Source organism: Heterocephalus glaber, unplaced genomic scaffold, assembly GCF_053883595.1.
Source record: "Heterocephalus glaber isolate CG9 unplaced genomic scaffold, H.glaber_assembly_v1.0 deba00000943, whole genome shotgun sequence".
Taxonomy (NCBI): domain Eukaryota; kingdom Metazoa; phylum Chordata; class Mammalia; order Rodentia; family Bathyergidae; genus Heterocephalus; species Heterocephalus glaber.
In genome coordinates, this window is record NW_028258175.1 from 2,606,788 (window position 1) to 2,630,896 (window position 24,109).

Genomic DNA, 24,109 nt, shown 5'->3' on the forward strand with positions numbered 1-24,109 from the left:
GAATGACACCTAGTTTCCTTGTCTGATTTGATACCAGGGCACTGCCGTATTTTAAAAGTATTTGGATGAGTTCGATCCCTGGTACCCCCTCCCAAAAAAAAATATTTTGGAAGAACTGCTAATTGTTAACTCTTCAGATGTTCGGTGAGACTCATCAGTGGACCGTCCATCTGGTCCTGGACTTTTCTTTGGAAGTGTCTGATGAGCAATTCAATCTCTTTGCTTGCTATAGGTCTGCTCAGGTTTTCTGTTTCTTCTTAGGTCAGTTTTGGTCATTTATGTCTTTCTTGGAATTGTCCACTTTATTTAGGTTGTCTAATTTGTTGGCATACAATTGTTCATAATATTCCCTTATAGTTATTTTTATCTCTGTAAGGTCAACAGTAATATCTCCTCTTTCATTCTGACCTTATTAATTTGAAGTAGGTCTCTTTTTTCTTTCATTAGTCTAGCTGAAGGTTTGGCAATTTGCTGATCCTTTCAAAGAACCACCTTTGTTTCACTGATTGGCTCTATTTTTATTTGTATTCTCTGTACTATTTTTATAATTTCCTATAACCAATCTATAATTATTTCCAAATAAAAATTTAAAATGTGTATTGCACCACTTAAATATTGGAAGTACAGTGTGAATAGGACAAAGACTTCTGAAATACCTGGGGCAAACAGATACTAAACACATGACAGGATAATTTCTTATAGGATGTGCTCAGAAGAAAATGGAAAATGTTGTCATGATCCTGACTAGGCTGGGAGGGGACAGGGCTCCTGGGTAGGGAAGGCCTTGCTGAGGAAGTATGTTTAGGCTGAAATCTGAATGCACAGGAGCCCCTGGAAAATCTGGAAGCAGGACGCCTAGAGTGGTGGGCATGCATGGGGCCGCTGGAGGAGCCCTGGGTGTGGGGTGGGCGGTGCAGGCAGCAGGCCTGTCCACCCCGAGCCTCCTGGCCAGTCAGGCACCTGGGTTTTATTTCTAAGTGCGACACAAAGACACGGCAGGAGTTTTAAGTAGGGGAGGGGATGGTTGATACTTTTTAGAGATCACTTTGGATATGTAATGGAGAAAGAAGTGGATGGGACGAGGACAGAGGAAGGCCAGTTAATTTTCCCAGCAAGTGGAGCAGGTCATCGGGCATGGGAGGAGCCGTGCAGATGGAGGGGAGGCTGGCGTCAGGACTTACAGGGAGGTGGAACCGCAAGGCCTGCTGGTTGCGGGAAGGTGCTGGACAGTGTCCTGTTCACACTGTCCCAGGACATCAAAGTGTGCAAACACCTTCTAACTTTTTATTTGGAAGTGATTTTTTGTGTGGTACTGGGACTGAACCAGGGCCTTTGCATAGGGCGACCTCCTCAGTCCTTTTTTATTTTGAGACAGGTCTTGCTAAATTGCCCAGGCTGGCTTGAACTTGTATCATCCTGCCTCAGCTCCCAGAGGGCCAGGAGTGCAGGTGTGTACCACCACACCTGAGTTAGCTTTTTATTTGGAAGTAACTACAGATTCAGAAGAAATCTCTAACCTGGGGTGTGCTGGCACAGCTGAGTGGACAGTAACTCCACTTCCTGCACACATGTGTCATGGAAGGGGCAGTGTGTGGTGACGTGGGCAGGGGACCAGAACTTAGATTTCTGTGGTCTAAGACAGCAGTAGCTATCTGAGACGAGATGTCAGAAGGAAGTTGACACTCACACCAGGCCCTCGGCAGACGGGGCAGGGCTGGGTGCATAACTTGGAGTCATGGACACCATGGGCCAGGGTGCAGCCACAGGGAGAGATGGAGCGGGCACACAGGGAAGGGGCTTGCCATGGAGCTGGGGCATACCCACATCTGCCACGTGCCGCACTCACTCCTTGGAGGCACCTTCCCTTGCAGGTTCCTCTGCCCAGAGATCAGTGGGGTCTATTGGCCAGAGCAGTGTGGTGGGGACAAGTCACCTGCCCCCTGAGGCTCGGTTTTGTCACTGTGAAGTGAGGAGCATCACTGCGAGGCTGATGTGAGGCTCAAATGTGGCTGTGTGTCAGGCCGTGGTGGGCATGTGCCAGAAAAACTGGGAGGCGGGGTGTCCTGGTCGCCCCAGGACTGGAGCACAGACTAATTCAGGCCAGCAGGGAAATCCGCCTCCCCACAGAGACCCAGGAAGCCAGGGTGATACACCTCCTGCCTTATCCTCAGGCCCCCCAAATAAATAAAGTAAAAAACAAAACAAAACCAAAAACCCAACCAAAGCCATGGGTCAGGTCCTCTGTCATCACATAGCAAAGCCCATCAGCCTCTGGGAGCAGAGAAATAGGGAGAGCAGTCATCAGAATTGGCTCCTATCAAATCCAGTGATACTTTGCATCGTCTTTGGAGTGCTGCGTTCTGTACAGCAGGGTTCCAAAGAGCCACTGCTTTCTGCACAGGGGGATGTGGACGCTGGCAAGGCAAGCATCAGGGCCCACAGACTGGAACCAGGAAGCCGGCCTGGGCCGGCCACCTAGGCAGCTGCTACCCTCAAGGCTGGCTCCTGTCAAGGGTCAAGGTCACTGTGCCGCCATCTGGAGGGGCCTCATGTCCTGTGGTTCATCGTGTCCCCCAAAGACCAGGCCCTTGGTGCTCAAGCATCTGGGCTGCTACCTGGGACCCCAACATGACCACGAGGCCTGTCCACTCCCCCTCAGTGACAGTGAGTACATTAGGTACCCAAAAGACTTGAAACAAACTTTCTTGTTTAAAAAATGTGCTAAAGCCAGGCACACCAGTGCATCCCTATAATCCCAGCACTCTGGGAGGCTGAAGCAGGAAGATTATAAATTGGAGCCCAGCCTGGGCAACTTAGTGAGATAGTGTATGAAAATAAAAGTTATTTTCAAAAAAAAAAAAAAGAACATAAAAGTTATTTAAAAGGGTTAGGGATGTAGCTAAGCACAAAGGCCCTGGGTTTAATCCTCAGTACCACACACACACACACACACACACACACACACACACACACACACACAGTGCTAACATGAGTCAGGCTCAGTTTCTGTTTCAGACAATCTAAGAATCACAACAGATGATCCACCTCCCATCTTCCATTTTACACAGGGCAGAGAAACAGACTCTCCATGAAGGCAGCTTAGTTACCCAAGGCCACATGGTCAGGAGAAGCTGGGGCTCTAGGACTGGGGATTTCAAGGACTTCCTCATTTCCTCTTCTTTAAAATGAGAATAATAACATCTACTTCTTAGTAGTATTTATGCTGTTAATAAGAACCAGAGGGAAAGCAGTCACTGTTGTGTAGTGTGGCCTTGGGAAGAGCCAGCCATGGTGCTCAGCGCTTCCTGTCCACAGCTGATCCTTCCAGCCTTGCATCACGGCGAGTGCTGTCATGACCCCACTGTGTCAACAGGGAATTCAGTAGCAGTCAATGAGCCGCTGCACTCACAAGTGGTAAGGGCTGAGCTTGGAACCCAGGCCTTCCGCTTCTCAAGCCTGTGTGCTTAGATCTACATGTGATCACATGCACTACATCCACATGAGATCCATGTACCAGGTCTCCATGACAGCCCAGGAGGAAGCGCTGAGCACTGGGCTGGCACAGGGCAAGAACTGAACACTTGGTAGCTGTTTTCATTTTGGTCACATTTTAAAAATTAATACTTTGGGGGAAGAATAGATATACATATATACATATGTACATGGTAGTTTAGAAGGTGCAGAAGAGACCCATCCAGCCCTCCCTGTCTCCTGCACACCAGCCTCACTCACAGGCAAGCTCTGTGCCCGGGTTCTCGGGTCCCTCTCAGTCACAGTGACGAGTAGTGCTGGAGCAGACCATGGTAAAGAGTGTGGCTGGCTATTGGCTCTCATGGTCTTTGTGTCCAACTTGAAAGTGGCAGGAAAGGAAAATACCAGTGCTTTTTTTCCTGTTAGTCTATTGGCTACATAAAGGAAAAGGGTACTGAACATCCACTGGGCGTGCGCCCCGTGCCTGGGATGTGGACTGGGATCTTGGCCGGGCTTCAGGATGTGGACTTGGCCCACACCTGCACTGTGTGGCCTTGGCCAGGTCCAGGCCTCCCAGCCTCACCCACAGAATGAGGGCACTGCCTTAGTGATACCAGGCTCTTGTGCCTGCTCTAGTAAGCTACAAGGGGGACCCAGAGGGGCAAACTGGCTCTCCCAAGACCACCCCTCACAGCCAGCCCTGGCAAGCATGCAGGAGAGCCTCGGCACTGCACAGGCTCCCACCTATCTGCCAGGCGGAGAACAGGCAGCTGACAGCACACTCCCTCCCTGTGACTATACCCTTAGCACAGACCACCACGCGTGGGTAGAGAGGCGTGCCAAGTAGGCAGTGAAGAGCCAAGCTGGGCACCCTCCACTTACAGCTGCATTCCTGTTGACCAGGGAGCCTGGCTCCCTGGGCGCGATGGTATTCTGGACGTCCACGTCGTGGGGCAACACGCAGAGCTTCGTGTTGCTCAGGTCAAAGAACTCAACTTCTGTGAGACCCACCCATGACGGGTTGCCCCAGTTGGACGTGATTTCCATGGTCACGTACACAGCATCTTTGATCTCTTCTGCTCTCAGTCTCCACTCATCCTTCAAGGGGGGGAAAAAGAACACCTAGGATGAGGCTACCACAGGCTGGAACCCAGCACACCCATTGCCGTGGCCTTTCTGCAAGTTATTTAGCCTCCCAGGGTCACAGTTCCTCCACCTGCACAGTGAAGCTAAGAAGAGACCTGATACCTTTGGCTGTTGTAAAGATTACCTGAGATCTTAATTGAAAACCATTCAAAATATAGTAATGGGCTAGGCATGAAGGTACGTGCCTATACTTCCAGCACTGTGAGGCAGGAGGATTGAAAGTTTGAGCCCAGTCTGGGCAACTTAGTAACTTAACGAGACCCTGTCTCGAAGTAAAAAATAAAGAGGGCTGGGGATGGAGCTCAGTGCGAAGGCCCTGGTTCAGCGACCAGTACCTCAAAACAAACAAATGATAAAATATAGTGGCTGTGCCCCAGCCCTTAGCATTATGTTTAAGGGTTTCCAAATAAATAAACACATTTAAATATCATCCTCTCTCTGCAGCAGGCAGTGTTCACGCTGCCTACTGAAGGGGGGGCGCTATGGTGGCTGCATTGCGCTCCCCTCCCAAGTTCACCTGTTGAAGCCTTAGCCCCTAAGACTGCAGATTGTGACTATGTTTGAAGTCACCTTAAAGAGGTGACTGAATGAAAATGAGGCTGTCAGGGGCGGGCCATCATCCAATCTGACTGTGTCCTTAAGAGAAGACAAGATCTGAACACAGAGATGCCGGGTGGCTGTGCATGGGAGAAGGGCCATGTGAGGACACATTGGGGATGGGAGCGCAGCCTCAGAGAGCTGAGCCTGCCACCTCCGTGATGCTGACCCGTAGTCTCTGACGCTGGGAGAAAATAAACCTGTGCTGCACCAGCCTCAGTCTGTGCTGTTTAGCACGGCAGCCCGAGCAGGTGAAGACAGCAGGCAGCCAAGGTATGGACCAGTCGCTTGGGCCGATCACTGACATCCCCAGCCCGGCCAGGGAAGGCAAGATGCCACCTCTAAGTGACAGCCCGGCAGGCGGCTGAGCAGCGGATGCCGAGGGGGCGGCTGTGGCACTGGGAGCCCTCTCCAAGCATCTGCTGCGCTCCGATTCTCTCCTCCACTGACTTTAAAGCCTGCCTCTTTCCCAGGCGGGCCGTCTGGTCCGGGTGTGCGTGAGCGCCATCGCAAACGGTCACCCTGCAGAATGGCTTCCTCAGGCTCGGGGCCCTGCAGCCCTGGTCCCACGGATCAGTCACTCATAAAACGGTGCTTTCCCCGTGCTCGTGCCCTCTGCTAATTAGCACTGGAATCTGCAATGGTCTGTGAGCAGGGAGCCAAGCAAATGAACAGCAACTGTTCCCCACTTATTTTTTTAATTAATAGCCAGTGAGATGTGCTACTGCTCCCAGCATGGGTTTGGATGAGCCGACTGCCTCGAGATGGGGCTGGGAGAGCGGGAGGCAGCGGAGCCCGTTCTGATTAGCTCGGCTATCAGAACCACAGCTGCTCCCCACCCTCTTCCACACCATATTGGGGCCTGGTCAGGCCCTCGCTGCCCTGGGCTGAGCCCCAAAGGGAATGGGCCTGGCTGCCTCTCGGGATTGGCAGGCCGTTGAGCTTGTTTGTGACAGCGTTCCAGGCCAGGTGAGTGGCCTGGGAGGCAGGAAGCGCAGGGCTGTTTGCTCTGCTTGCTGGAGGCAGGAAGAAGGGCTGGTGGCAGGAGGAACAGCGGGTAGGAGGGCTGCCTTGTGGGGCCCCTGCTGGACCTCTTGGCCAATGCCAACCTGAATGTGCAATTCCCAAGCTGAGATTCTAAAGGAAAAAGCCCCGGGGTCTCTGAACTAAGGATGTCACACTTGTCAGTGTTGCAACTAGGGCTCTGGCTTCTGTGTTGCCTGATTTTGGGGTCTGGAAGTTCCTGATCCCTGGCACTCACTGGTCCTCTCTCAATCGGGGTGTGTGCGTGTGTGCGTGTGTGTGCTTTCCCCTGGGCCACAAGGCGGGAATGGCTTGGTGCTGGGCATGGCTCCAGCTTAGGACAATGTCAGCTTCATGTGGGTGGCAGGCTCTTCTCTTACAGGGCATGGGAGGGAGAGGAGCTACTCCAGTAGTTTAGGGACCGCAGGGAGAGAGCAGAGCTGGAACTGGCATTGGAGGGGACAGATCAAAGGCTGTGGTTAACATGAGATTAAGTGGAGAGAATGGAGTGTGCTGCAGCATCCAGGCCCACCCGGCTTCGCCGGGGCATTTTTAACGACAGGAATCTGCACTTTTATTCTCTTGGTTATGTGAGTCAGTTTGCTCTGCATTTTCTGTCTCTTATAGCACAAAGAAACTTCATCAGTATGGGCCCTTTGAATGTGGCTGAGGTTACACCACACTCGACTCTTCATAGCTGAGAAAGCAGCTCTTCCATCCCGGGGGGAGAAAAGCAACTGGTTCTTCTGAAACATGAACTTTCAACTGGCTCCTCCTTGCCACGTGCCAGGCCCTGAGCGGCAGGTCCTTCCTACTCTTCCCGCTTTGTCCTCGCTGGGCCAGTGTGAGGATGACTTAGCTGGTGTGGCAGCCACAGATGCTCAGGGCCAGAGCCCACGAGGCCCGCAGGAGGCCACGGAACCTCTGAATGGTGGCACCGGGTTCAGTGCGGGAGCCCTGGTCCAGGCCAGCGCAGGGCCTTACCTGTTATGTGGGTTTGCACGTGGCTGTGGGATTCATACTGAGTGCTCGCTGGCCAGTAATAAAAACCCACAAGCCCTCTCAGGTGAAGCTGGGGGCGTGGAGGGTGTGCAGGGACACACACCTGTGGGCACAAAAGAAGAAGAGCCCCTGCCGGGCTGCTGCCTAATGCAGGGCTCCCTGCTGCAGCTCAGGGCCTGCCTCTGTAGAGTCACTGCCACCTCGTGGGACTTCACAAAGATTCGCGTCATCTCTACAGTTAACTTTATAGAACTTTAGATTTTCTAATTCTCATAATGATAAGTTTCTGTACTTTAAAGCTGACATATCATCACACGCTTCCGATTAACTCCATTATGAGGCAGCATTTAGATTATTTCCATGGGTTTCTCCTCATTTTTCTTACGTTCAACAATTCCACCATAAACACCTTTGTGCCTATAACTTGCTGCTTCCGTGATTTCCCCAGGGTGGGACCGCTGGGCTGTTTCTGAGGCTCTTCCTGAGTCCAAGAGAGCCCACCTATTGTTTTTCCGGAGAGCGTGTCATCCAGGGATCCAGCCGCCAGCATGGCATGGCAGCCCAGTTTGGAAGAAACCCTGCCAGACTAGAGGCCACCGTGGGAAATAACTGGCCAACTCAGGTATCAGAGAGAATGCCAAGGCCGTGCTCTTCTGTACTTCTTGGTCACTGGCAATGTGGGATATTTTCCTACATGCGATTTCTCTCCAAAAGGCTGTGGCCTGCACCTTTATTCTCTGCTTCCCTTGCTCCAACCCTAGACCTGACTGCTCCAAGGGCCCTTCCACCCTTGCCTTTTGGGCTGGTCTTCACGTCCAGTTCTCACCTCTGTGTCCAGTGCTTGCTCCTCGCTTGGTGCAGTGACCTCTCTGGGATGGGCAGGGTCACCTCCAGTGGTCTGCAGGACTTCCAGAAGCTTCTGCTGTTGTCTGAAATGGGATTTTATTTTAACAGGAAGAAGCAAATGACACACAAAAGAGAACATTTTCCTGCTGACGGCACCACACTGGCTTTGCCCCTCAGGGAGAAGGAACAATTTGGGGAGTAGGTCTGTACCCCGCAGGCAGCAGGAAGGCGGCTTCTCCCTGGGCTAGCTGCACAATTAGTGATGGAATCAGAGCCCACTGAAGCAGCGCAACTGGGGCAGACAGCGAGCGGACCTCCCTGGGCTGGAGGAGAGCTGGTGCAGACTCCAGGGCACGGACTGGCCAAACCAAGGCATGCGGGCCAAATCCCAAGGATGGCCTTTATGTTAAAACTAACAAATAAATGATGGGCATGCCTACTGGCTGCCAGCCCAGCTGGCCTTTATAGAAGCAATGTGCTGACACTGCTCTAGGCACTGGCTCTGCTCTACTCACTGCAGAGGACAACCTAGCAGGGGGCCCCAGCTGCACCCGCCATGTGCTGTGTAAGGTGAAGCACCCCTCAACATGGAGGGTGTCAGAGAGGAGGACAGAAGTGCCCGCCAGAACAGTGCCGGATGCACACAGCCTCGTGGGCCAGCCCCCCATGTGCAGGGGACCTGGGCTCTGATTTATGGCCACGGTGGTGCGGAGCTGTGGTTTCTTCTGGGCTCTGCAGACACTTAGAGGAAGGGCTGGCTCTGCCTCAAACCTATTTGGTTTTTTGATAATTTATAAACAGGAGCTGCCTCTGGGTGGAGGTGGCCCTGGAGGGCTCATGGCTTAGCAAGTAAATGCCTCCTTCATCCTGAGGGAAAAGCCCCCTTTCTGGACTGATGCAGACTCAGCTCAGGGCTACTTTGTGACCAGCGTGCAGACTGGATTTCAGACTTTGGCCAGGTACTTTGCACAGTCTATAACATGCACAACCCTACAGGACAGCCCTGGGAGAGTCCCTATGTGCTAAGACATACGTGAACCTACAGGCTATGGCTAGTACATCCTTCTGAAGATCAATTTATTTATTTTTGACAATAAGATCTTTATTTTAATAATAAAACTTACCAATCCAGTCTCTGATGCTGCATGTTCATGGGCAGATTGCTGCACATGAACAAACTTTAAGACAGAAAAGGAGTTTCCAGGATGTGGCATTGGGCCACCCTTGTCCCCAGGTCAGCTGAGGAACAAGTTCACTGCCCCTCGCAGTGTGGGCTGCTCCAGAGGAGACCGGGAGAAGGTTGTGACCAGACTGAACAAGCCAGGGCCATTTCCCTGCCAGATCTTGAGCTGCTTTTGTGCGCTCGGGCTGGATGGGGTGAGGGGAGATGCAGCCTAAACCTACAGTTGAAAATGGTCTACAGGAGCTCCGGAAGGCAGAGAGAGACCCCAGTTAGGAAGGTGCGCGTGGCTGCACTGCAGGGGGCTTTCCGGCGCCATGGTCAGTACCTGCTTCCCGAGAGGCCAATCCCGTTGAGGGCTTGGTGGGCGGTGTGGCCTCCCCCTGCTGTCTGGGGCGGCTCAGGCACCGTGGACACGGCGGCGGCAGCAGGAAGCAACTAAAAACAAAATGCTTATGAGACACAGGTGCGTGGAACCCTCCTGGCCCAAGACAGCATGGCCATGGCCGGAGGCACAGCCTCACCAGCCTGTCTCAATGGGGGATAGGAACAGGGGTGCAGGGAGCCGGTGCCGGCCTGGGCTGCTCAGGTCCAGAACCCCTCGCTGAGTCTCGGCTTCTCACAATCTGGGCGCTCCTGCGCAGCCATGTGCTCTGATGAGCTACTGATCATATCTCTCGTCCAAACCCTTCAGCATGCCCAAGGAGGCCCTGTTCAGTTTGCACAAAGTAACCGGACTCCACAGACAACTCCGGGAACATCCCTGAGCTCTCATTTTAAACTCCCTGAGTCCCTCGCCTTCTCTTTCATTTATCACAGAAACTGGGGGTGGGCCTGCAGGTCAGGGGTTAGGCCAGCAGAAGTTGTGAGACCACCTGAAATGCCAGCTTATGCTGGTTTAAGAGGACCAGTATCTGACAGGACAAGCGGGGGCAACACAGAAGAAAACCCACTCAGGCTTCTGGAGTGGTGTCCTGCCCACCCTGCACCCCGTTCCAGCCCTCCACCCTCCCATTCCTTCCTTGAAGCTTTCCTATCCCTTCCACCCAGAACGCTGTTCGCTATGGGTCCTTCTCACAGGCAGGGCTCAGCGCAAGTGGGCTGTGCTTTCCAAGGGAGCTGAGAGCCAGCCCATACCCAGCACTCTCCCGTCCATCAGCAGATTTGACTCCCTTTCTGCTTATTTAGAGCTTTATTTGCTGTTCCTGGAGGCTCCCTGAGACCAGGGTTTATCTGTCTCTGTTTCTCCATGTTCTGAGCATACTGCATAGACCCACACACGATCTAACAAAGATATTTCCTGGGAGCTTTAATAATTCATGTCTTTATTTTCCAGGGCTGTCTTTGTTGCTCCACCTAATTGACCTAGGAAGATATAGATACCACCTATTGATTCCCAATCCTAAGATCCATTTCTGTGTTTCCTCATTAGGAAACAGAAACAGAGGAGTCTGATGAGCAGGTCTGGGGACTTCTAGCTTCAACTTGTCACCTTGGGCATGCCACTCTCTGACTGTGAAATGGGCACAAGGTCCTGGGTGCTCAGGGTGCAGATGGGACCTGCTGGAACCCTGGAAGCCGTGTCCTGAGATTAGCGGGGCTGTGGGCACACGGGGGCTTAGGTGTGGCTCGGCCTTCCACTGACCTGCAGGGCTTCCTCCTTGGCCTTGAGCAGACTGGTCCAGGGCTTGGCTGGTGGTTCCTCTGTGTCCTGGAAAGATGTCATCACATGATGTGAGGTAGGAACAGAGCCACCACGGGGTACTCTACATTCACAGATGAGGGCACGGAGAGGGGTGGGGACCTTTTCCAAAACCCACAGACATAAGCACTGGTCCAAAACAGAGCTCCAGAAGCAACAATGGGCATTGCCCAAGTGCACCAGAAAGCAGCCTGAAGTTGAGTCTGGGGACACCTGGTGGTGTGGACGGACCTGGGATTGCAGCCAGGCAGACCCTGGCCGTGTGCAAAGGCAGGACCTGAGCAGGCCACCTTGCTCCTCTGGGTGCAGTGGCCACATCTCTAAAACAGGGTGGTGACAGCAGCCCTGCCTACTTCAGAGTCACTGTGAGCACTGAGCTGGCCAAAGTGAGGAGGTCTCAGCGGGTGAGTCAGAAACCAGGGTTCAAGTGCTGGGGATTTAGCTCAGTGGCACTGCACCTGCCTGGCAAGTGCAAGGTCCTGAGTTCAATCTCCGGTACCAAAAAATGTTTTTGTTAAGAAACCAGGCTTCTGAGGAAGAACACGGTGCACACTGGGAGGGTCCAAGGCCTCTAGCTCCTGAAGCCCCGCCCCACCCTGCCCCATCACTGGTCTTCCTGTTTGCTGCTCAAGGCCAAAGCTGAGGGTGCAAATGAACACCTCTAGGCTCAGAGAGGTTTCGTGAACAAGTGCAGCAGGCAAGGGCAGGAGAGCAGGGAGCAGGGGGGACCACCGCAGCTGCGGGGCTCCTGCTCTGGGGGCTGAGATCCAGCAAAGCCTCGGTTTGCTATGTGCTCCATTCTTTCACTGACCCAGCAATTTACGGCCCGAGTCAAAGGTTGCAGAGCAATCAGCCACAATGGGGTCACATCAGCACTGAACTGAGGCTTTCAAAAGTAAACAAAAAGCAGCAAGCAGGCGGCAGAAGTGGAGCCTTGGCGGGGCAGTAACTGTCCACAGCAGGGGAAATGCAGGCGAGGCTGAGGGTCAGAGTCAATGTCTGCCCTTCTGCTCCTCACTGCCCGGGCCCCACAGGGGCCCTGCACAGCCCTCGCCTCCTTCTTGGCCTGAGCCTGCCTGGGCACGTACCTCCAGGGGCCCGGCAGGTGGCTCAGCCTTTTTGGAGAGGGTCGCCTTCTGCAGGGCAGCATTCTCCACCTGGATGGCTCGGAGCACGGCCAATGCGTCTTCCTCTCGGTCCTCGGCAGTGCACATGGGCTTGCGGGGTGCTGACAGGGGTCTTTCTCGGCGGCTGCCAGGTCCTGGGGGAAGAAAACAGGAGGAGGGCTGCTCAAAACGCGTGAGATCCAATGGAGGAGCACTCTGTAAAACAGCCGGCTAGCATACTCCAAAAATGTCAAGGTCACAGAGATAAAGCGAGCCTGCAGGACAGGGGCCAATCACAGCAGCCCAGGAGACACGTCAAGCAGGTGCAGAGGGGCCCTGGGCCTGGGTAGAGAAATGTGCTATAAAGAATGTGACTGCAGCAAGAGGAGAGACTCAAATACAGCCCGCGTCTTAGGAAACAGTCTTATGTCAATGCTGACTAGCCTGCATTTCCTAAGTGGACGGTGGTCAGGTAAACTGGATGCCCTTCTTCTTAGGGGACACACACTGCAATGTTTAGGGGGCAAAGGGCAATGATATTACTGCTTGCTCATAGTTAAAAATGCATGAATTTACAAGTAAAATAAAAACTATATGTAACACACTAGAATCTGAGGATGTGAAGTCCCTTGCAGAAAATGGTGTAGTGGACACAGGCAAGGTATACGCATCCTCCCGTATGCTTTAAGTCATCTCTAGACTGCCTGTGGTACCTCACGCAATGCAATGCTATGGAAGTAGCCATTCTGGCCTGGCGGAGGAGGTCCTGGGCCAGTGCTCCTGGATACCAAGGACAGCCGTATGTCTGTGACCCAGTGTAGCGCACCCGTGGCTGTTGATAGTTGTTGTTAAAGACTCTGGCTGGACCCCTTCACTCTCCTCTTGTTAGAATGCTTCGCGGGAATGAGAGCTCAAGTAGCAACACTGAGAATGGCACTGGATGCTCAGGGACTGGAAGAATTAATAAAATGTCTGCACTACCCAAAGCCATCTTCAGAGTCAATAAAATTCTCATCAAAATACCAATGACATGGTTCACAAAAATTGAAAACAAAAAACCAAGCACAAATTCATATGGAACCACAAGAGGCCCTGAACAGCTGGAACAATCCTGAGCACAAAAAAACAAACTAGAGGCATCACAATACCTGGCCTCAAAACATCATAGAAACTACAGTAACCAAAGCAGCATGGTACTGGTATAAAAACCAACACAGAGATCAGTGGAACAGAGTAGAAAACCTAGACATTAACTCATGTATTTACAGCCTACTGTCATTTGACAAAGGTGCCAAGAATATACATTGAAGAAAGGACAATTACCTCAACAAATGGTGCTGGAAAAAATGACAGACATGCAAACAATGCAAAAAAGACAGGATCTTGTGCTTGCCAGGTAGGTGTGGTACCAATGAGCTAAATCCCCAGCCCCATGGCTGTGATTTTTAGATAAGACCTTCAAGCACAGGCAACAAAAGCAAATCTAAACCTATGAGGTTATATTAAACTAAGAAGTATCTGTACAGAAAAGGAAGCGATTAGCAGTAAAGAGTCAACCTACAGAATATATGTGCACACTCTCCATCTGAGAAGAGGTTAGTATCTAGACTATATAAGGAATACAAACAACACAAGAGGACAAAATCTGATTAAAATGAGTAAAAGACCAGAATAGACAGCTCTCAAAAGACATACAAATGGCTAGCAAGAATGGGGAAAATGCTCATATCATTAATCATCAAGGAATGCAAACCAAAAACACAACAAGATATCATCTCACCCCAGTCAGAATGGCTACTGGCAAAAAGACAACAAATTAACAAATGCTGGCATGGAGATGGAGAAAGGCGAACTATTACACAATACTGATGGGGATGTAGCAGAGCCATCATAGAAAACAGTACGGAGTTCCTCAGAACACTGAAAATACAGCCCCATACTCATGATCCTGCAATCCCACCACAGGGTACACAGCCAGTGGAAATGGAATCAGTGTGTCAAGGAGACACTTGCACGCCCATGTTGACTGCAGCACTATTCATGAGACTCAAGGTACGGAATCAACTTAGGTGTCAGCTGACGCACGAATGGACAATGTCACGTGAGCGATCTACATACACACTGTAATATTATCTGGCAACAAACAGGGAGAGATCCTGGCATTTGCAGCAAGAGGACGGAACCAGAAGACATTATGCCAAGTGATATGAGCCAGGCATGAAACACCACATGTCCTCACTCATTTGTGAAACTAAAAAAGAGCTGATCACACGGGAGTAGACAGTAGAACAGAGGTCACTAGAGGCTGGGAAGGGAATGGGGGGAGGTGACACAGAAATTGGTAATAATAAACCCAGTTAGATGGTAGAGTTAGCTTTAGTGCTCTATAGCACAGCAGCAGTAGTCTACAACAATTTCTTATAAACTTCAGTATAACGAAAGAGACACTGAAGGTTCTCAACATAGAGAAATGGTAATATTTGAGGAAACGGAAATGCTCTCATTACCCCGATTTGATGGCTGTGCATTGTACACTGTATTGAATTGTCATACTGTAATCCATAAGTCATACATATATGTCAATTATATAAACCCACATGCCATAGGCAATGACACTGGCAGCTTCTGTGTGTTTCTGTATGTTTCCAGGACAGGAAGTATACCGAAGCTCTCCTGGGTTGGCTCCCAAAATAGGCAGGACTGGTTTTTTCTTTTGCAGTCCTGGGTATTGAATCCAGGGTCTTCACACTAAGCAGAACCCCCAGCCTTTTTATTTTAAGACAGGGTTTTGCTACATTGTGAAGTTGCTCAAAAATTTGTGATCCTCCTGCTTCAGCCTCCCAGAATGCTGGGACTCCATGTATGTGCCACCAAACTTGTCAGCAGGGACTGTCCTGATGGGGACTCTGGACGCTTCTCGAAGGCTAAGCTAATGTGAGAGAATGCCCACTTCTGCCAGGTACCCGGGTGCGGGGCGCAAACAAACACCCCAGGATGGTGGCACGTACTGAGATGGGAGTGAATGCCAGGCCACAGGATCGAAACAAGACACTACCTCAATCCTCGCTTGTCAGTCTCGGTATTCGTGAGTATCACTAACACACAGCTGAAAACCCAGGCCCCTTCAGAGCTCCCCGTATACAGGGACTAAAGTTGCATGCAAAGCTAAACAAACTCGCCGGCGCCCAGACATCTGGTAGTGCAAAGCTGGGGCGGGGGGGAGGACAGTGGTCAGCAGTGCCAGGAGAAGCAGACTCGGAAACTCGTGAGTGCCTCCATTTTTCGCACCACGTTTAAAAAAATCAGCCCCGAAAGAGCTGCATGGCGACCGAAGCTTTACTGGCAGTGCATGAACAAGACTTCCTCTAGTGCTCAGTGGGCTGTGCTGGGCTAGAACAGTTGGCACCTGGGGACCCAGGAGCCCACAGCCTGGCTCCAGCAGGGGGCGCTCTGTCCTTGCCCAGCCAGCCCTGCGCTCACCTCTTCTCGCAAGATCCTCAGGAAGGATTTTCTCCCATCCAGGACCAGTTTCATTTGCGTGGACCCTTTTGCCCCAAGCGTCATTCATGAGGGAGACAAAGCGCCTCTGCAATGTGACCACCGGGAGCTGCCTGTGCCCTTTGAGTCACATTATGCTAAGAAGACGCGTTTAAAAATTAAATCACCCTTTCTCCAAGTGAAGGTCAACTCTGCAGTGCCAGTTCCAGAGCTTTCCCTGCTCCTGGCTTCCCAGAAACTGTGGCACACTCCCGCTGACCCGCTCGTGTTTCTTCTCCATCCTGCAGCTGCACACGGTAGCCACCTTCTAACTCTCTTTGACATCCTCATCACTCAAGTAGGTGAACACTAGACTGGACACTGCAGGATGGTGGATTTATTCTCATCACAGAGATGGAGAATGGTGAATTTATTCACACAGTAAATCCGTACCACCAGCAAAAGCCAAATTGCACATTTTAATGTATCCCAAACTGCTCTTTTCTGGTTGAGAATCATCCCTCTTCCCATAACTCCACTTTCTCTTTGCCTCCCTGGTGCTTGCCTTTCTTCTCTCTTACAGAGAAACAAAAGGTGCGTCAATGTGGGAGAATTACCACGAATGCACCACATGTCACTATGATGCAAGGCCACAAACCTGGCCAGGTGACCTGCTCCCCTTCACCAGCTGTGACTCAAAAAGTTCAAGTTCAGAGTCTCAGCGAAATTACTGCTTTCTACACACAAGGGGCCTGGAAGGAGGTCCCCTGGGAAACCACAGTGATGGAAAATACTCAGTCTGAGAACAAAGGGCTACTGCACTGATCATTAGCTAGCAGCCCACTGGCAGAAACCTGCCTTTGGGTATGTACTGTACAACTTTTATGCTTTTAAGAAAATCAGGAACAGATGCCAAGCATGGGGGAAGGGGGTATAGTGGGGACTGAACCCATGGCTTTCCCAGTGAGCCACGCCCCCTTTAAATGTTGAGAAAGTCTCCCTAACTTGCTAAGCTGCCCAGACTGGGTTTGATCTTATGACCCTCCTGTCTCACCCTCCACCAAGCTTTCAGAAAGGAGGAAATGCACTGGAAACTGGGATTCCTGGCCTGGCCTGCAAAGCCATATGGCTGGCAAGCCTGGACTGGCATCCCAATGTGGCCACCATCACCAGAATTTGGGCCACGGGGCACTGTGCTTCTCCAGCATGGCCTACCACGAAACGGAATCTGTCACTCCAGCTAGAGTTGGCCTGGTGACAATCTGGCTGGCAGGACGCTGGCCAGCGCGATGGAGCATGACACAGAAGCACTCGCACCCGGGGGCTTGTCCGATGGCCGTGCTGGACAATAAGACCATGCAGGAGAGCAGCCGGCTGTCCCCACCCCTCCAGGCCATCCAGCCCGTTCCTGCTGGCCTGCATTCCAGAGCTGCCTCACCAGCCAGCGCACAGTGATAAAAGTGCTTCGGCCTGCAGTCACCTTGCCTGGGTGGGCTGTGAGGCGGTAATAGCTGGCGGCCGCACATGGCTCAGCAGGGCTGTGTTCCTGTCGTCTCTATATTGGGCTGGGGCCTCTATGTGGCTGGTGTTTCCCGTAGCCTTGGCGTTCACCCTCCAGCCCAGGAACGCACTGATTCTGACAGAAGGCAACCGAAGCCTGCAGACTAGAGGACAGGCCTTTCCTCGCAGTTGCCAGGACTCTTTGCTCCACACCTGCCTCGAGAATGAGGACTCCTCTACCCTGAACAGCACCCTCTTTAAAAGTACTGATGGTACAGACTGCTCTGAGGACACACACTGGGCACAGCGGTGCCCTGGTTCTCAGCAGACGGACCCAGTGACGCACATCTTCTTACGTACATGCAGGCTTCTTTGCCAGTGGTCAGGAAGCTCGTGACCACAGCTGTGACTGCCTTAGAAAAACCACGATTCTGACATGAAATGAACAGCAGTGGCTTTTTCTTTCTGGCACAGTGACTTTCACAGCGCCACGACTGTCACAGCATCCTTTCCTTGCCCACTTCTCTTCATCTGAGGCATATCTGACCCCAAGGTCCCCCGACCACAGAGGCTGAGACTGGCTCAGGGGACAGCTGGCTTTGGGGCTCATGGTGGACAACGATTAGGGAAGGAGTGGTCTCGTTTCCCTTGGCTGGAAAAGCAGGTAAGAGGGCGTCTGGAGAGTCTGCGGCCATCTTTGGGCCACAAGAGAAATGCCTGCTTGCCTGTGACCAGAAATGTGGTCCCCAAAGTGTGTTTCCTGGACCAGCAATGTCGGGGTCACCTGAGAACTGGTCAGGAGTCAAAGTGCCTAGGCCAGTGATGCCGAACCTTTTAGAGCGTTCAGTGCTAACAAATAGCCGGCTGCGGCATGTGTGCCATAGGTTCGCCACCACCGGCCTAGGCTGTACCCCAGGCCCACTGAATCAGCTCTGGGATGAGGACCCAACCACCTGTGTTTTAACTGGCTTTGCAAGTAAGTCTGATTCAAATTCAAGTTTGAGAATCACTGGAGTAGAGAAAAACAGAGCTAACTGATGAAGAAACAGCTGCCCAGTGAAACTGTCTGAACACCTGGATCTCACCAGGCCTGAGGCTGTCTATAGTCTTGGACATTTTAGATCTGTGGTAATACATTTTCCTTTCTTACTTAAGCCAGTGTGAATTTCTGTCACTTGTTATTAATGAACATGGACTAATATGTCATAAGACTCTGGACTTTGACATAATGGTCTTTCTGCTGCAGGATTTCCAACAGAAACGATAACTACAGGGCTGTCAGCACCTTCTGATTCACTCACAAAGAGGGTATTACTTTATTTCTATGGCTGGCAGCTTGTCTGGGAAAAGTGGTTCAGATATATCACTCCCCAGAGCGCTCTGAAAACTCGGACAGTAAACTCTGTGCATTAAAGATGAATGTTCCTTTGCCCTCCAGAAGACAACAGGTCTCTGAACAGCGGTTATACTAGTGTCTTGGAAGCCTCGTGAGTGGAGACTGGAGCAACACAGGACAGAAGTCCCTTCCAGTAGAGTGAGGGACAATTACAGTGCGGGAGAGGAACGCAGATGTCATGGAGTTGCGTCATATGCATATTTAATTGATGCAAATTCAACTGTGTTGGCCAAAGAAAAAGGCACCAAGGGAAAATAAATCTTAAAAGAGAGCAGGCGATGGGTTATGTTCTGGCATGGCAGACTAGCTAATTCCGATCACCCTTTCTCCGGAGCACGACTAGAAAACCTGGAGCAAATATTACAGGAGTCTGTATGAGAAAATAGATCTGCTTGAAGGCAGGGGGAGTAAGTGGGGTGGGAGCAGGCAGGAGAAAGAAACCCAGAGCGCTCAGCTCAACCTCTGGAGGATTCAGTGAGCAGTGCCATTAGCTGAGGAGCTCAGCGGAGACTGAAACAGACTCGGGGCTACAGTCTGAGAGCGAGAGTGAGAGTGAGGGTGATTGGAAATCACCAGGAGCGAAGGCAAATTACTACTGACTGTACAAATAACAACAACAACAATAGTAATGTTCAGTGAGGTTCAAAGCCTAGAGGGAATGGAAATGCACAGTAGTGGCATTTAAATCAGGAGGGGAGCAAATGGAGTTACAGAGTTGTAAGGTCCCTCTGCAGAATGGAAAGTGGTAAATTTGCTAATTTAAAGTAGACTCTAATAAGTCAAGAATGTATGTTGTAATTGCTGGTAATGACTAAAAGAATAATAAAAGCATATAACTAACAAGCTAATAGAGAGGAGGAAAAAGGAATAATACAAAGCAATTAGTTCAAAGGAAGGCAAGAAAGGAGAGAAAGAGGAACATCAAACAGGCGGAACAAATAAAAAACAAACAATAAGATAGTAGATTTAAACCTAGATATATCAGCACTTACATTAAACATAAATGGACTAAATGCTCCCATTAAAACACACAGATTGTTGGAGGATAAAAATAAAAACCAATTGCATGCTGCTTACAAGAGACAAACCGTAATATAAAGATGCAGAAAGTTTCAGAGTAAAAAGATAGAAAAAAAGGTATCTCCCAAAAAGACTAATGAAGAGAGCTAGAGCAGCACTGTCTCTGACAAAGTAGACTTGAAGTCAGACTGGGTGTTGGGTATTTCATCTCAGAACAAGAGAAAAGTGACTGACAATCATGTCCAGATGAGGCTGTGAAGGTACGGCCGACATCTTTATGACACGGTGCATGGACACAGAGTCACACACAGGCAGAGCGCCACGTGAAGACCGGAGTGTTGCTGCCACAGGCAAAGAGCTACTTCTGGGACAGATCCTCCCTGGATCTTCAGAGGACGGCCTGCTGGCACTGTAGGCTTGAGCTTCCAGCCTTGAGAACTGTGAGACAGTAAGCCTGTGAGATGACACTCAGACTGTGACACTTTGCTCTGACAGCCCTGGAAATGAGTCCAGCATGCAAGGCGATTTTAGTTGATGTATGATTTATCTCTCAAAAGTACTAATAGTAATATATTTATATTAAAGAAACTAGAAAAATATAACAAGTGACTGAAAGCTGGATTTTAGGCGTGTCCCTGGCAGGAGTAGGCTAACATAGGTATGTATTATGCAGAAATTGTTAAGTTAGCACAAGAGGGGCCTTAAGGGGAGTGGTTAAGAACAGAGACTCTGTAACCTGGGTTCCCCAACACTGGCTTCACCAATCCCTAGCAGGTGACCTTGGGAAGATTCCTTAAGCTCTGTGCACAGTGCTGATAGCTGCAGGTCCCACTGCATGGTCTGTCGGACGATTAAACATGACAGTTCATCTGAGTGCTGAGTGCAGCCTGGGAGCCAGCTCAGTGCTCTTAAGGGTGGGCTCTTAATTAATGGCTTAGATATGGAAAAACGACGATGGTGGGACACACTGTAAAGAGGGAGTCCCAGTCAGTTCATAGCCACTGCTGTGGGTCTCCACGCTGGAATGTCTCCCGAATGGTGCCCACTTTCCTGGGGCTCATTTTCCTAATGACTGGTTTTGGAGGAACTTCTTGGATGCCATTTGACATTGTTCATGTAGAAGGAAAACAGCACTAGCACAGGAAACTGGAGGTAGAGGCCCAAGGAGCAGCTACTGGGGCCCACCCCAGGGCCACACAGACCGCCCTCAGAATCCCAACCACATCAGAGCTCCAGAGTTGGGCGGGTGTTTCATCTTGTCCCATCCCTTCTCTCTTTCCCAGCTCATGTGACCAAAGCTGACAGAGCCAGAATTCACCAGAGCTTTCTGCCACCTCACTGGCTCTACCTTCTTCTTCATCCCTGTAGATCATTTTGCCACCATCTACTGACCAAGGACACCTCTGTGATCCTGTTCTCTTCAGGGACACAGAGGCTACCTTTCCTCAGGCTCCAGTCAGCCCTCTTTCCAGGCTTGGTTTTGCCAGGAAATCCCCAGGAACCAGCCTGGTGCAATGTGGTGTGATAAAAAAAAAACAGAGAGAGTATCTAAATATTTTAAAAATGTATTTACATAGTAAGACACACTACCAATAGTCCCCCTCAAAACACTCTCCCTGGCTTTGAACACACTTATCCCACCATTCTTGCCACTTTTTGAAGCAATTCTGGAAGTGCTCTTTCCGTGTCTTTAGTTGCACTGTCATGGCTGCCTCAATGACAGGAATCAATTCAAAATGTTTACTTTCCATGGTCATTTTGACTTTAGGGAAGAGCCAGAAGTTGCATGGTGCCAGATCTGGTGAATAAGGCAGATGTGGCCACACTGCAATGTTTTTACAAGCCTGCCTTTCTCCTGGGTGCCACTTGGCAGCAGCATTCACCATGTTTTTGATAACACCTCGTAAAGACACTCAAGAAAGAGTACTTCCAGAACTGCTTCAGAAAGTGGCAAGAATGATGGGACAAGTGTATTCAAAGAGAGGGGAAATGTTTTGAGGCGGACTGATGGCAATGTGTCTTTTATTGCAATACAAATTTTTTAAATGTAAAAATTCTCTGTATATCACCCCTTGTAAATGCCCTACTGGCCTCTGGGTCAGGGTAGAAAGTTCGATCTGCCTGGCTGTCATTCCCAGGCCACTCCCAGATGCAGCAGGATGCAGGTCAGAGGCCTCAGCCTCCCGCCCGGGCCTAGGATCTCTGTGCCTTGTCCATGCACAGATCCCAGCAGTGGGGACCTAAGCTGCCTGAGTTCCTGTCTCAGTTACTTTACGAAATACCTGACACCCAACATTAAAGGAGGAGAGGTTTATTTAGCTCATAGTCTGTAGAGGTTTCAGTCCATAATCGGCTGCTCCAGTGCTGGGTGGCATGGTGGACAGGTATCACAGAGGACAGTTTGAGGCAGGGAGAAGGTAGCAAAAGCAACAAGGACCTTAAGAGCGTCTCTCTGCCCCTTTTATCTTATCCAGGCTACTTAGGGCAGGCAGCACTCACACCCTTAGTCCCAGTGCCCTTGATCCCAGGATTGCACCATGAATCAATCCCAGCGTCACACACCCTAGATGCAGCCAACTCTGAGAAGCCCCACGTATGACTGCATGTGTGATAGCCAACCCAACTCCATCTTGTGCCTCAATTCCATTTTGCACCTGTGCTTGAACAAAGTGCTTGCACATGAACAAAGCACCCCAAACCCCCAGACCCTGCTTGGCAGTAAACTCGCTATAGTTTCAGGATGTTTTGTAGCTCACCTAGTGTGTGCGAAACCTCCTTGTACCCCCTACAAACCTGGCATGATTCTGCTTCTGTAAGATTCCGCTTGCTCTCCCCTGAGCCCTCCCCAACTGAAAGCTTGATTTAAAAGGAGAAATCAAACTGCTTCCCATTGCCGAGGAGCCTTTCTGGGCACTAGCCCCCCTCAGCTGCCGGCTATAATAAATGGACATGAATCTGGCATAGAGTGTGGCGCATCTCTACTGTCTGAACTCACTCGTCTACAGCACATGAGGCTTTGGGGGGAAATTTTAGGCACAAGTCATAACATCCCGCCCGGCACTGGCCACTCAAAGACTCATGCACATCCCTTTAAGCAAAAGGCATTTAGTTCGTCTCCAAGAGTTGCCAAAGACCTAACAGTTTCAGCATTGCTGAAAAGTCCAAGTCCCGAGTCTCCTCTGAGCTTTAAGGCAAACTCTTAGCTTGTACAAGCCCCTGTACAAATGAAAGAAAGTGAAACACTTCCAACACTCAATGGCACAAGACAGACATTCCCATTTCAAAAGTTACAAACGGGATGATGGCAAGGAATGGAAACAAAGCAAGACAAAACCACAGCAGGGCAAACATTAAACCCCAGTTCCTCTTCTGGCATCCCCGGCAAACTGTGGCAAGTTCTGAGCTCCAAAGGGCTCAGAGGCTACGCCCCTACAGCACTTTTGGTGATTGTAGCTCCCATGGCTTCTTGGCTTTCTTCTGAAACCTGGGCGCAAGTCTTCCTGACCCCATAACTCTTGCATTCTGCACTGGCTGAAAACCAGCACCATGTGGGCGATGCCAAGGTCTGCTGTCAGCGGGAGCAATAGTAGCTAGGCTTTCCTCTCCCTTAGCTGTAGGGGTCCAGTGCCTATGAACCAAATCTCGAGGAAGAACTTCCCTAGGCTGCCGCCATTCTGGAACTCGGTGCTCTGGGGCTCTCTTCTCAAAGCAAAGTCTTTCACTTTTGAGACTGCAAAGGACAGAGTCCTGCTGCTTCTTGTGATACCCTCAGGCCATCTTTTCTGTTCTCCTATTCCTTCTCAGCAATCAAGATCTCCTCTGCTCTATCTTTGCAGTCCACAGCTTTACTAGAACTTCCTTTCTGGCCAAACTCAAAAGGCTTTAAATCATTCTGCTAGACTCTTTGCTCTTGATTCTCAACATAAATCTGGCTAAAAGCCCCCCAAGAGTAGCCATGCCACTACCTCAACATTAGACTGCCTTGAAATTTCTTCTGCTATTAATTAGTCTACCACCCTTAACCTCAATCTCAGGCGAAGTCTCTGGACACCAGCAAAATGCAAACAATCTTTCTGCCAAGGCATAACACACATTGTCTGGAGTCCAACAGCCAATGCAGCCCTTCTTCCCAGCAGAAACCTCCTAAGCCTGGTCTTTACTGGCAGGATTTCTATCAGCATTCTGGTCTTCTGAGCTCTGACCAGAATCTCCCATCAAGTACAGCCTAAGGCATTCCAGCTCTACTTTTTCAGCATTTCTGAACCTTTCCGAACTCTTCCCCTTCCCACAAGCCAGTTCCAAAGGCTCTTGAGCCACAAGGTGAGGTAATGTCGCAGCAACAAGCCCACTTCTCTGCACCAAATTCTGTCTTAGTTACTTTCTCTTGTTGCTGAGATAAAATACCTGACACCCAACATTAAAGGAGGCAAGGTTTATTTAGCTCACAGTCTGTAGAGGTTTCAGTCCATAATCGGCTGGCTCCAAGGCGGGGTGGCATGGTGAACAGGCATCATGGAGGACAGTTCACAGTGGGGAGAAGGTAGCAGAAGCAACATAGGACCTTAACAGCATCTTTCTGCCTTTTTAATCTTATCCAGACTACTTAGGGTGGGCAGCACTCACACCCTTAATCCTAGTGCTCT

General features: G+C 50.5%; 1 protein-coding gene across 22 annotated transcripts in view; it reads right to left on the reverse strand.

The window, feature by feature from the left end:
- The window catches only part of Katnip (katanin interacting protein), a 179,218-nt gene that overhangs the window by 49,568 nt on the left and 105,541 nt on the right, over positions 1-24,109 (reverse strand). For 20 of the 22 annotated variants that reach the window (XR_015450358.1, XR_015450359.1, XR_015450360.1 and 17 more), the window contains 5 exons: positions 12,056-12,228; positions 10,911-10,976; positions 9,594-9,703; positions 8,066-8,168; positions 4,354-4,569 (listed from right to left, as the gene is read on the reverse strand). Coding sequence is in view for 19 of the 22 variants with exons in the window: in XM_021237361.2 (XP_021093020.1) it covers positions 4,354-4,569; positions 8,066-8,168; positions 9,594-9,703; positions 10,911-10,976; positions 12,056-12,228 (668 nt within the window). In the remaining 3 variants the exon portion in view is untranslated. Of the gene's footprint in view, positions 1-4,353; positions 4,570-8,065; positions 8,169-9,593; positions 9,704-10,910; positions 10,977-12,055; positions 12,229-15,553; positions 23,883-24,109 lie in introns of those variants that run through there. The other 2 variants (XM_087208838.1, XM_087208833.1) reach the window with 2 other exon arrangements.